The following is a 13,319-nucleotide window of genomic DNA, read 5'->3' on the forward strand; positions in this document are numbered from 1 at the left end:
CAGTTGCACCAGCGAATCTATCAGGTTCCCCAAGACAATTAACAAAGTATAATAAATAAAGGATAAATAATGTCGTCCTGAGCTAGCCAGACCAGCTGGGGGCAACAAAGAGAATGTGTATGTGGCACAGTCCGACATGAAGCTGAAAAACTGAACAATTAACCAAATGAACTTTGAAGAGGCTATGAGCCTGACCTCACTTCAATCCACATACTCCTTCCCAGTAACTGGAGATGACCAGCACTGTGACAGTGATCATATACAGACCAGTAATAGGAACCACATTTTTCTTGTGATTCATCTGTATATTGCAATTGCTTGTGTTGTGATTTCAGTATATTGCTCTATCACTCTACTAAATCAAAATCCCATACAATGCCAAATACATCAAATAAGTATGTTTAATATCAAACATTAAACCCTCTAAAAGAACTCGGCCAGGGACTCTGACAAATTTCGATTTAAAAGGATAGGCAAGATGTAAACAAACATATTTTGAAGATCTTTATGAACTGGATTTGTGTTTTACTGTATTTCCATATGGATACAATTCTGGAGATGCAGATCTTGAAAAACATGTATCCAGCTTTCCTTTGAGACAACAAGATTCTAAAAAATGTCATGAAAAAGGTGATCACGTGGAAATGCTGAGAAAAGCAGACAGCCTAAATTCTGACCGTTTATGGCTTTATACATAAGACTCAGTACTGGGTACACCTAGAACAAACCACAGATCTACATTCAAATCACTCCAGTACACACAGGGGATGCATGACTGCATTCTAAAAAAGAGTTAGGGGACTTCAACACCAATTGGATACATTTTGACCTTAAATTATTAAGGCTGCTTAAGTGAGGAAATGAAACGAGTTTACACAGACAAGAACAACAGAGAGAAAAGATATCGTTGTCAAGTAGAAATGATGTTCTAGAAAGAAGCTGACTCTAGAAGTTGATGCTCAAAACAATGAGAAACCTAAACAATAAAATCTGTAGATCATTGCTACAAACTCAAAACCTCCCTGCAACAATTACAGCATGTTTTAACAAAACAGTTATGCACAGTTCATCTGTGTTCGATAGGGCTCCAATTGATACTGTCTTAACAAGGACAGCAACCGGTCACTACAATACAACCTCACTTGAGAAAGCAGTAATAAATAACAGACACTGACCTTTTGAGTAAGCAAAAGGAACTGAGAGCGTAGCTAAATCTGAATATCCCATTGCAAGGCTAAGTGGGAGGGGAAGAAGTGCTGCCCAAGACCAGGAGAGCACAACTGCAGAAAGGACTTTCATGGCTAATGCCTCTTCAGCTGCCATCTAATGTGCATTTTACATTTCTAATACATCAATCAAGAAAGCCTCTTTACTCATAGAAGCAAGCATCTGATAAAAATGACCTCCCTCGTAAGTAGCAGTTTTGAGAACTGATTTACTACTCAGAGAATGTTTTAAAGTAACAAAATTATAATTCAATAAAATCTTTTTCTTGACTCTTAGGTCCAGGATACATGAGTCTCAACGACCAATCAAAACAGCCACCCTTGCATGCAAAATGCATGGCAGAGAAGGGGATACTGTCTGAAGTCCAAGATGAGGAACACGACAGGACTGCCATCACTTTGTGCACAAGACATGCCCCTGCACAGGGGAGGTCCACTACCTCCAACCATTTCGTGTAACCCTGAACTGTGGCCCAAAGACCACAAGAATCTCTGCACTCTACTTTCATCTTCATTCAAAACTCTTCTGAAGTTATACTTTTCTTGCCAAATCAGAATATTGGTCAGTCACGACTAATGCCAACTCTTTTCCTCGGCTTGACAACAAGCAGATAAAACTCGAGTCAATACACTTCCTTAAAACCAGAAAAAGCTACATAACCAGATTTCTGACAGATGAACAATTTATTTAAGTTTTTGAAAAAACAATATTAATTACATACCTGACCATCTAAATCAAAAGCCAAGCAAGCAATACCATGTGTGTGAACATCTTTCAGAACAGACACAGTTTGCACAGTGTAAGAGTCCCAGACGCAGATGTACGGCTCTTTTCCAACTTGACCTGTTGCCACCAACACACGTTCAGGATGCAAAGCAAGGCTGCCAAAGAAAAAGATATAAAATATTTTTGTATGAAACTTTAACATTTGCCTAGTTGGCTGCATTAATATTTCTCCTTAAAAATTATTTTGTAGTATTCTCTCATTGATAGCAGATATTGACAACTCATTTTGTATCAGAGATTCCACAATAGCTGTAAAATTCCCTTTATAGAGTACATGCCACCATCTTTCTTGAATTTGAACCTTCAAGACTTCTCCATTTAAACTAATTGCAGAATAGATATTAATCCTCTGTTCCAAAATACAGAGTTTATTAAATTAGGTCAGATTTTCATGCATTAAAAAAAAAAAAGTATCTATTTTCTCCTTCTTTCTATTTCTTAACATTTAAAAACACAAAGGATGGACAACAAAATTTAGTATTTAGCTATCCACACATCTTTCATCCATGGAGGGAGATGCATCTCCAGAAGGGCTTAATTCCACATACTATTTGACATCCTTTTTAATGAGCCGACTGACACCCTTCTGAAGCTACTACCTCTGTGCTCATCGTACAGCAAGCCAAAGCATGACTAACTTGGACTAAATGCTATTACCAGACTTCAGATGACTAAACTGAAGTGAAATAAAGATTATCTTAAATGTCTTAATTTTAATATAGAGCAATCAGGAATAGTTGATTTTGAATACTTATTAACTTCTCATATTTCAAACATTGCAGAAAATTTTCTTATAGTTTGTATTTCAGAGTCTGTCAGAGCCTACAGAGCACCGTCACAACTGTTTTGTCAAATGTGGGACCAAGCTAGAAAGCATGCTAGTCAGCAAGATAGTTTTTTGTTTTATTTATGCAAGCAAGCTGCAAGGGAGGACATAAGGTCTGAAGAATCATATTTCATAATACAGAAAAGTAAGAGTATATTCTAATAGAAAACCAAACAAGCTACTTGATGACATTCTACACAGACTAGGTATAGCAGTCCATGATGATGTGAGAAATACCACATGTAAGCCAGGAAGGTAAAATTTCAAAAGCTGGCTATTTCATCTGGCTGAAAAATTTCCTCCTCTAACTAATCATAGAGTAACGATCTTGAGAGACTGGTGGACATAATCACTAACAACATATACTAAATATATTTATCTTCTGAACATCACTTGGAAAGGAGGAAGGTTGAGCACTTTGCAACGGTAAAATGAGCTTATACCTGAACACAGATTTTGATATATGAATTTCAAAGGCTGGAGACAAGGGGAGTCTATAAACATAGAAGAAATAGTCAGGATAAAGTTCATCAGGAAATGATCAGAAAAAATCTCAGATGATGTACACATTTTCTATACACAAAAAGAGCACGACAAAAAAAAGCTAGAAGTTGCTTAATATTTCATGAAGTCATACTACACTATGCAATACACTTTTATATTTTTTTCTATTTTAATATAGCATTTCAGTCAGTTGATATTGCTTGACAGATTCCACATGCACAACTCAGAGAGGAACCTTTAACTTCAAAATTTCTACAAAAGGGAAAAAGCCTCTGGACATTTCAAGTTTTCTATAGGAATTCTTCTTTGCTACTCCACATTATCCTCAGCAGCGGGATCAAGCAACCAACATTTCCCCACTTTGCTTCTCTTTAATTCCAGAGTTATTTCTTTGGTTCTTCCCTTCCTTCTTTACTTGACATAATTAAAATTCATAATTAAAAAACGATGCAGAAAAGAGATGGCAGGCAAAACTTATCACATTTCACTTCAGTTCTGCCACCTAATCCTGACCAACACCTGCACATCTCCCAGAGCACACACAAGCAGATGGTGTGCATATAAGGAAAAAGGAAAAGCAACCGGAGGGGAAAAAATGCTTCATTCAAAATGAGCTAACTTTTATAATGACATCAGAGAGAGGGAGAGGTAAGACCACACGGACAATAAAGAAATTCAAGAAAGTAAAAGAATAAGCAAGGGGGGGGCGGGGGGGGGGGAAGACAGAGACTGGAACTAAGAGAAAAAGTAAAACCACAGCAGTCTTATGACTGATGCACAACCTCTTCCATCACACACTTAGCTCTGCTATTACTGCTCTGTGCAGTTTTAGGCAAGTGAAAACCATCCCGCAACTGCAACTTCGAAAAATGCTCCGGCACCACCGCAGACGCACACACATGCAAAATCACCCTGACGCCACACATTCCGGCAACCAAAAATTAGCTTACCATGTTTTTAACTAAAGACCAGAAGCAATAAATGCAACACATCAGAGGTGGAAGGGACAATGGTAAAGGCACTATCAACAGCCAGGAAAACATTGTCCTAGCCCAAATGTGTCAACTAATTCCACTGGAAGCGTATTAGGTGAATAAAATTATTCTCTAATTACTAAATGGCAAATAATGCCTAATAGCAATATCACAGTATAAGTTCTTTCTATATCATGATATAAAATACTGGCTTAAACAACTGAGCTCAAATTCTGCCTTCATATAGAATAATGCAGCCCAAATTAAGATCCAAAGCCTATATTTTAATCACAGCAGACAACACTATAGAATTACCAGTGTCCTTCCCCTATCACTTCAGTCTCTATAGTAAATTGCTAACAACCTTTCTAGACAGCCATCAAAAGCAGAAGAAAATAAATATATAATACATATTTTAAAACAGCAAGCTTTTTTAAAAAATGCCAATATGCAGGGATTTCAGGGAAACTGAACAGCAGAGCTGCTGTCAGCAGCTGAAGAAATACTTACCTGAAAAGACTTTACGTCACCATTTCTTCCAAACCAAAGAGTGAAGGACAGGTTAAAGTACTACTTGCGAGTATTTTATCTCACTATCAGGACAGATGGAAAAGGGAAGCATAGAAAGAGTCAAGGGACTGCTATTTCTATTACCAACAGGAAGAAAAGGAACTGCTACACTTATTTACAGGATTTTCCTATGAACTGTGAATGACATGATGCTCTTCCTTAAGTCTTGGCTATTATTACACCCATGGGGCACCATGGAGAATTCAGGGTCTGAAATTTTGAGTCCTGATCAAAACTCAAGCATTAGACTCCAGTTTTTAAGCATTATGGAGACCATTTTCAGTTCTTTCATTGGACTATGAGTGATCAAGCAATTCTTATAGGCACAGCAATTAATACAAAAACATAGTATCTCGGTCTAACCTCTAGAGTAAAAAGCATTGAGCGAAGTCACATATTTGGGAAGTTTTATTATTAAAACAGCCCTGAGCAATGCATTGTAAATAGCTTCTTAGTGCAGCAAGAAAAAACATAACTAGAATGGGTGCCCAGAAATGAATAACCATAAACGTTTGCTATACAGGGACTATGTTGACTTATGGGCATGATGCAGTTAACAGGACCAAACAACGAGTGCAATTCGTCTCTGGGTATCCCAGGTAAGATCCCCAAAACATCTCTACAGAGGTGTTAATAGTATATAATTATTGGGATGATATTTGAAGTAGTTGCTTACTATTCATCCAGTCAGTCCTTGCGGACAGTCAGAAAAGCATGAGTGGGGCTCAACTCTTAAGACAGCTTCCAAATCTGTTGGTGTGGGCTCTGTGAACTTAAGTACATTGACTCAATCAATATGGATTTTCTTACATTTCTTTCTCCTAGGGAGAAGGAGGAGATTCCTTAGTGGAATAAGAAGCTCTGCACTCAGAAGGAGAGAACTCGTGTTCCTTTTCCTGCCCTGGTAATGAAAGCTGGGACGACGCAGCCAGGTTAGACTGCTGAAACTGTGCTTGCATCTAGCCCACACAGCTAGACTGTAAACTTGTGCCTGATTTCTCTCCTCTTCCTTGAAGGATGACTAAGCTGATGAATGAAATGTCACTGTTTGTCCAAAAAAGGAAACAAATATTCCTAACAAGTTCTACAGGCCTTCTTGCTTGCCTCTGGCCTTTCTAATCTGGGCTTTTCAAGCACTGATGTTAGATTTAACATAGTGTTTCTGAAGAGGTAGATATGAAAGAAAATGTCCAAAAAGTAAATGTGACCATGAAACGAAGCAGGAACTGGGCTAAGAAACTGCTAAGTCAAATTAATTTTGAAATTGGCTATAAAATTTAATACTTGTCAGAAGAGTTCAGAAGTAGAAAATTTGAAAAATCTGCCCATCACTATTGCAACAAAACCAAATAGCTAGACATGTAGAGAACTGAGATTTCCACTGATACCTCTGATTGACAGGTCTTTTCCTAGATAGATGTTCAAAGCAGGCTGAAATAACAGTATTTCAATTTCAACAGTATACTGAAAAGGGTTATGTTTCTCAATTTAGTGCATTCAAGCTCCTCTTTTATACTTCATATAGAAAAGGTTCTCTCTCCCATTTAGAGCAGCGCACAAGCATTCCCACCATTTTGACCAGATCCATACACTGTACAATACCTATGTTAGATTAATGATTTTTAATATTAACAGCAGTCTATGAAAAAGAAAAGTATTAAAACTATCCATACTGCATCTGTTTGGGATGAGATCACAGACACGGACATGACCCTTCAATTTGTGTGAGGTTTGTTGTGGCAGGGGATCCTGAAGGAGAACAGTCTATAATAAACTACTGTTTTATAAAAGAAATTAACATTTTTCCATATTTACTCGGTTTGTGCTGAGCATTAATAGGCATTGATGAATACAGACAAGCTGCAGACAAGGATACAGTATTAAAGATGATGTTTCCTTAGCAACAATATTGATGAAAATCCAAGAATATATTCATGTGACTACTCCTGAGTTTCAGAAAACTAGGGCACCAGTAAAAATGCACAAAAGAATACTGCAGTAAAATAACAGCATCTCAGATATCTATTAATTAAGAGTTCATTTCAAGTGTGAAATTGTTTCTATGAATAAACACAGAAAAATATTTTCATTGTATGTTTACAGACATTTTACATATAGGTGTGGATATTTTCTTATTTGCTGTCAATTATCTATATTTCCCCAGAAAGAAAGACAGGAGAAACAATAAACCATTTCTGTCATACCATTTAAGTTGTGAAAGCAGAAAGAGCTGTAATCAGCAAACATCTCTCATCAAAGTTTAAATAGATCAAGTCAGAGCATACTTACCTCCCACAGACAAAATAAAGCAGTACTCATCATGGAGCATGACTACTGGGTCTTCCATATACTTACTGTCATAGCACCAACAACGTCAAATATAGCTTTCTGAAGATTCCTTAAATTGTACAAGCATTCAACTTCAAAGTAAGAGGGTCTGAACTCGAGACATGTAGTGTGGACTAAAACTGTACATTGATTATTCCCAGCTGCAGTTTATCTCATTACCATTCCATATTCTTCCCTCTTGGATCTGAATGTTTTTAGATTAACAAGAAACATTTATAAGCAACCTAGAGAATCCTAAAAATCGCTTTTGGCTCCTATCTCTTCCAAAATTCAGCAGAAGGGGAAAGAAAGAAAGAAAGAAAGAAAGAAAGAAAGAAAAAAAAAAAAAAAAAGACCAGATGAATTTCAAAGAAAAGGAAAGACAGAGTGAGTACAGTAACACTGATGCAAAGTTCCCAACACATCATAGATTTCATAGATTTCTAGGTTGGAAAAGACCTTAGAGATCATCGAGTCCAACCATCCCTAATCCCCATTAAACCATATCCCCAAGTAGATCATCCACCCTATTCTTAAACACAGCCAGGGATGGGGACTCAACCACCTCCCTGGGCAGCCTATTCCAGTGGCTGACAACCCTTTCAGAGAAGAAATACTTCCTAACATCCAACCTGAATCTCCCCTGACTAAGCTTATACCCATTTCCTCTTGTTCTATCACCCAACACTAATGTAAAGAGCCCTTCCCCTACCTCCCCACCATCCCTTCTCAAGTATTTGTAGGCTGTAATCAGGTCTCCCCTCAGCCTCCTCTTCTCCAGGCTAAACAGCCCCAACTCCCTCAGCCGCTCCTCATAAGTTTTATTTTCCAGACCCTTGACCAGTTTAGTCGCCCTTCTTTGGACTCGCTCCAGGAGCTCAATATCTCTCTTAAAGCGAGGGGCCCAAAACTGGACACAATATTCCAGGTGTGGCCTCACCAGTGCCGAGTACAGGGGCAGGATCACTTCCCTGTTCCTGCTGGTCACACTATTCTTGATACACGCCAGTATCCCACTGGCCTTTTTGGCCACCTGGGCACACTGCTGGCTCATATCAAGCCAGTAGTCAACCAACACCCCCAGGTCCTTCTCTGCCAGGCAGCTCTCCAGCCACTCTTCCCCGAGCCTATAGCGATGCTTGGGGTTTTTATACCCCAAGTGAAGGACTCTGCACTTGGCCTTATTAAAGCTCATGCCATTGGCCTCAGCCCAACGATCCAGTCTGTTCAAATATGAAAACTGAGGAAAAAGATTCTGGGAACTATATGCCACTTTACATAGATGCCCATTTTTGCCTTCAATAGTCATGTCCTCCACTGCTGAGGAAAAGATTGGCTTAAGCTTTCTAGTAGAAGAGATAACATCTCTGGAAAAGAGATCAAAAATAAAGATATTCCCTTTCTTTTCAAATATGAACTATTTTGCCAGCGCCAATAGGAGAACTCATGTTTTGACTGAGTGAGGTGCTGTTTTTTTTCCAAAATCTACATGATCTTGACACTTTCATTACCAGGTTCTCACTATCTGAGGAAAGCTTCTTGCCCCCAAGCAAAATTCCTTGCATTTTCCTAGCCAAATATCTTCTCACAGAAAGTCAGAAATATCATATACTCCAAAATGATTTGGAGACAAATTTGTTAAGACAATGTCCTATTATATTTTACTAGTTCTTAATTTGAAAGAAGCAATTCTGATTATAAGAACTGGTGGTACAATAATGTGACATAATAAAGCTTGAAGGTAATCAAGGAATGGAATCCCACCTAAAAAAACCCAACAACTTCCTTCTTTCCTTGTGAGACAATGCAAAGACTTAAGATTAGTTATTAGTTACAATTATTATTATTAGTTATAAACTGTCATACATAACTCCCCTAGTACCAGCAGCAACATCGAAAAAAAAAAACAGAAGGAAAAAAATGAAAAAAAAATACAGAAGAGCAAGATCTGCAGAAAGAAGAGGTACTGCAACCAGCTGTCAACAACTTAAGAGGGAGGCAGCCCAGCTATTCAGCTCCTTTGGGTCACTAGGTTTGATAATCCACAAGAGACCCCTTAACAAATCAGCAAGCACTGTTAAATGATTTGGTTAGGATCTTTCAGTCACAAAGGCAGAAAAAAGTTCTTCACTCCTGAATACAAGTGGCGAAAAGTACACAAATCTACAAAACGATCGAAGATTAAAAAATTGAGGGAGCCTAAAATTAAAATAATGGAAATACCGATTTCTCATTCTAACCAGTTTAAAAGCTAAGAAACTACTTAATTAGCTTAAGTAAAGATTATCATGCTGTAGCTACTTAATTATGTGGACACTGAGACAAGTATGGCTATAAAATCAGAACTGATTTAATGTCAAATAAAGTTTGCAATGAAATACAGGCTAGAAAGGGAAACCGAATGGCAAAAATTATCACAGTTGTAATCATTCTCATTTTTCAGTGCACAAAAACTCATTTCACTGTTTGCTGAATCAGAAAGATATAGAATAAATTATTTAAGGTCAAAGAAGCATTTACATCAAATCTTTTAGCCAGGAAAATTTCGAAAATTTCTTTCCAGAAAAGGTTATTTTCGATGCTTCTGACCTCACAAGTTAACTAAACAAACTTGTTTGAGGTACAAAGTTTTCTTCTTTCTAAATCCTTCACTATCATGGTAAAACCCTTAAAACAACCCTTCATCCAGTCATTACTGTTTGCTGCTTCTCCATAAGAAATTTACAACAGTTTTTAACTACTAATCTTCCTTCTACGATTTTTGAAATTTATACTAGATCTTCTAGTACTACATAGGGAAAAAAATAAATCACAGATGGTACAATTTTCTTTCATATTTCTAAATAAGTAGATTAAACAGCAATTCAGTCTTCTCTCCCATGGGATATGTTATGAAAAACTTATCCGAATATGTGAGAATTTACCATCTGAATATTCAAGAGTGGAGTCACAGAATAATTAGTGACAACTTTTGAAAGGTTTTTCTTTTCTACAGAAAGGTCACCTTGATAAAATTAGCAATGGGCTTAAAATAAGGAATGGTGGGAAGAAGGTAGTGGAAGAGCTGCTAGTGAAGTAAGCCAAGATAAACACAATATTCTGTGCTTCAATGGGCTGTATTTCATTACCAACCAAAGACGGTTTAGAGCAGAACAGAGTACTAAGATAAAGGTTATCTTGCCAACCCTGGTGACTACAGATACATGAGAGTTCTTAGAATCATAGAATCATAGAATCGTTAGGGCTGGAAGGGACCTTCAAAGGTCATCTAGTCCAACCCCCCTGCAAGGAACAGGGATATCTCCAACTAGATCAGGTTGCTCAGGGCCTCATCCAACCGGGCCTTGAACGTCTCCAGGGATGGAGCATCCACCACCTCTCTGGGCAACCTGTTCCAGTGTTCTACAACTCTCATGGTAAAAAATTTTTTCCTAATATCCAACCTGAATCTACCTCCCTCTATTTTAAAACCATTACCCCTTGTCCTATCACAACTGGCCCTCCTGAACAGCCTCTCCCCATCTTTCTTGTAGGCCCCCTTGAGGTACTGGAAGACCGCTATAAGGTCACCCCGGAGCCTCCTCTTCTCCAGGCTGAACAGCCCCAACTCTTTCAGCCTGTCCTCATAGGAAAGGTGCTCCAGCCCTCTTATCATCTTCGTGGCCCTCCTCTGGACCCTCTCCAACTGGTCCATGTCCTTCTTATGTTGGGGACTCCAGAACTGGACGCAGTACTCCAAGTGAGGTCTCACGAGGGCAGAGTAGAGGGGAAGAATCACCTCCCTCAACCTGCTGGCCATGCTCCTCTTGATGCAGCCCAGGATGCGGTTGGCCTTCTGGGCCGCAAGAGCACATTGCCGGCTCATATTGAGCTTCTCGTCCACCAGTACTCCCAAGTCCTTCTCCTCAGGGCTGCTCTCGATCCATTCTCCGCCCAGTCCGTATTTGTGCCTGGGATTGCCATGACCCAGATGTAGGACCTTGCACTTGGCCTGGTTAAACTTCATGAGGTTGGTACGGGCCCACCTCTCCAGCCTGTCGAGGTCCCTCTGGATGGCATCCCTCCCTTCCAGCGTGTCGACGGCACCACACAGCTTGGTGTCATCGGCGAACTTGCTGAGGGTGCACTCCATGCCACTGTCCACGTCACCGACAAAGATGTTGAAGAGGGCCGGGCCCAACACGGACCCCTGAGGGATGCCACTCGTGACCGGTCTCCACTTGGACATCGAGCCGTTGACCACTACTCTCTGAGTGCGGCCATTGAGCCAATTCCTTATCCACCGAGTGGTCCATCCATCAAACCCATGCCTCTCTAGTTTAGAGAGAAGAATGTCGTGCGGGACAGTGTCAAAAGCTTTGCACAAGTCCAGGTAGATGATATCCATTGGTCGACCCTTGTCCACCGATGCTGTTACCCCATCGTAAAAGGCCACCAAGTTGGTCAGGCACGATCTGCCTTTGGTGAAGCCATGTTGGCTGTCACCCACCACTTCCTTGCTCTCCATGTGCCTTAGCATGGTTCCCAGGAGAATCTGCTCCATGACCTTGCCAGGCACAGAGGTGAGGCTGACCGGCCTGTAGTTGCCCGGGTCCTCCTTGTTCCCCTTTTTAAAAATGGGGGTTATGTTCCCTCTCTTCCAGTCATTGGGGACCTCGCCAGACCGCCACGACTTCTCAAATACAATGGCCAGTGGCTTGGCAACTTCATCCGCCAGTTCCTTCAGGACCCGCGGATGGATCTCATCAGGTCCCATGGACTTGTGCACCTTCAAGCTCCTCAGATGTTCCCGAACCTGCTCTTCAAGTACAGTGGGCGGTGGTTCATCCTCACAGTCCCCGCTAGTTCTTTCCACAGCTTGGGTGGTAAGACAAGAGGCTTTATCAGTGAAGACTGAGGCAAAAAATTCATTGAGTAACTCAGCCTTCTCTATGTCCCGGGTAACCAGAGCACCAGTATCCTTCTGGAGGGGGCCTACATTCTCTTTGGACTTCCTTTTGTCCCCTACATACCTATAGAAGCATTTCTTATTGCTTTTTATATCCCTTGCCAAATTCAATTCCTTCAGGGCTTTAGCCTTCCTCACTTGATCCCTGGTCACTCGTACAGCTTCTCTGTATTCCTCTCAGGCTGTCTCCGCTTCCACCCTCTATAGGCTAACCTCTTCATTTTCAGTTGGTCCAGGAGCTCCTTGCTCATCCACGCGGGCTTCCTGGTCTTTTTGCCCGACTTGTTCTTCATCGGGATGCACCTCTGCTGAGCTTGGAGGAGGTGCTCCTTGAATGTGGACCAACTTTCCTGGGCCCCTCGTCCCTCCAGGGCCGCCTCCCACTGCACTTTGCCCATCAGGTCCTTGAAGAGGCCGAAGTCCGCCTTCTTGAAGTCTAGGGTACAGAGCTTGCTGAATGGTTTCCTTGCTGCCCCATGGATCTTGAACTCCACCGTGTTGTGGTCACTGCAGCCAAGGCTGTCCTTAAGTTTCACATCGCCCACCAGTCCCTCCCTGTTGGTGAGCACAAGGTCAAGCATGGCACCCCTCCTTGTCGGCTCCTCTATCACCTGCAGGAGGAAGTTGTCGTCCACGCATTCCAGGAACCTCCTGGACTGCCTGTGCCCTGCCGTATTGTCTCTCCAACAGATGTCAGGGTGGTTGAAGTCCCCCATGAGGACCAGGGCTTGTGACCGCGAGGCTGCTCCTATCTGGCTATAAAGCGCCTCATCTGCTCTGTCCTCCTGGCCAGGTGGCCTGTAACAGACCCCTACCGTAACATCCCCTATCCGTTCCCGTCCTCTAATCTTGACCCATAAGCTCTCTGTCAGCTCATCCTCCGACCCCAGGCGAAGCTCCACGCACTCCAGCCGGTGGAGCCAGCCGGTCTCTTCCCAAGCTCTTGAGAATACCAGGCCTGCAGGTGTTCTGTAGGTGTTAGTAAGAGGTGTTTTCCTACAGAAAAGGAATCATAGAATCATAGAAGGGTTTGGGTTGGAAGGGACCTCAAAGATCATCTAGTTCCAAGCCCCCTGCCATGGGCAGGGACACCCTCCACTACACCAGGTTGCCCAAAGCCTCATCCAACCTGATCTTGAACGCTTCCAGGGATGGG

At 41.1% G+C, this 13,319-nt stretch overlaps 1 protein-coding gene across 3 annotated transcripts in view; it reads right to left on the reverse strand.

Moving 5' to 3' along the window:
* EML5 (EMAP like 5) overlaps nt 1-13,319 on the reverse strand; it is a 117,311-nt gene that overhangs the window by 89,264 nt on the left and 14,728 nt on the right. For all 3 annotated transcript variants that reach the window (XM_086612639.1, XM_086612638.1, XM_086612637.1), the window contains exon 2: nt 1,949-2,108. In XM_086612639.1, the coding sequence (XP_086468765.1) occupies nt 1,949-2,108 (160 nt within the window). The remainder of the gene's footprint in view (nt 1-1,948; nt 2,109-13,319) is intronic.

This window comes from Tauraco erythrolophus, chromosome 6, assembly GCF_009769465.1.
Source record: "Tauraco erythrolophus isolate bTauEry1 chromosome 6, bTauEry1.pri, whole genome shotgun sequence".
Classification (NCBI taxonomy): domain Eukaryota; kingdom Metazoa; phylum Chordata; class Aves; order Musophagiformes; family Musophagidae; genus Tauraco; species Tauraco erythrolophus.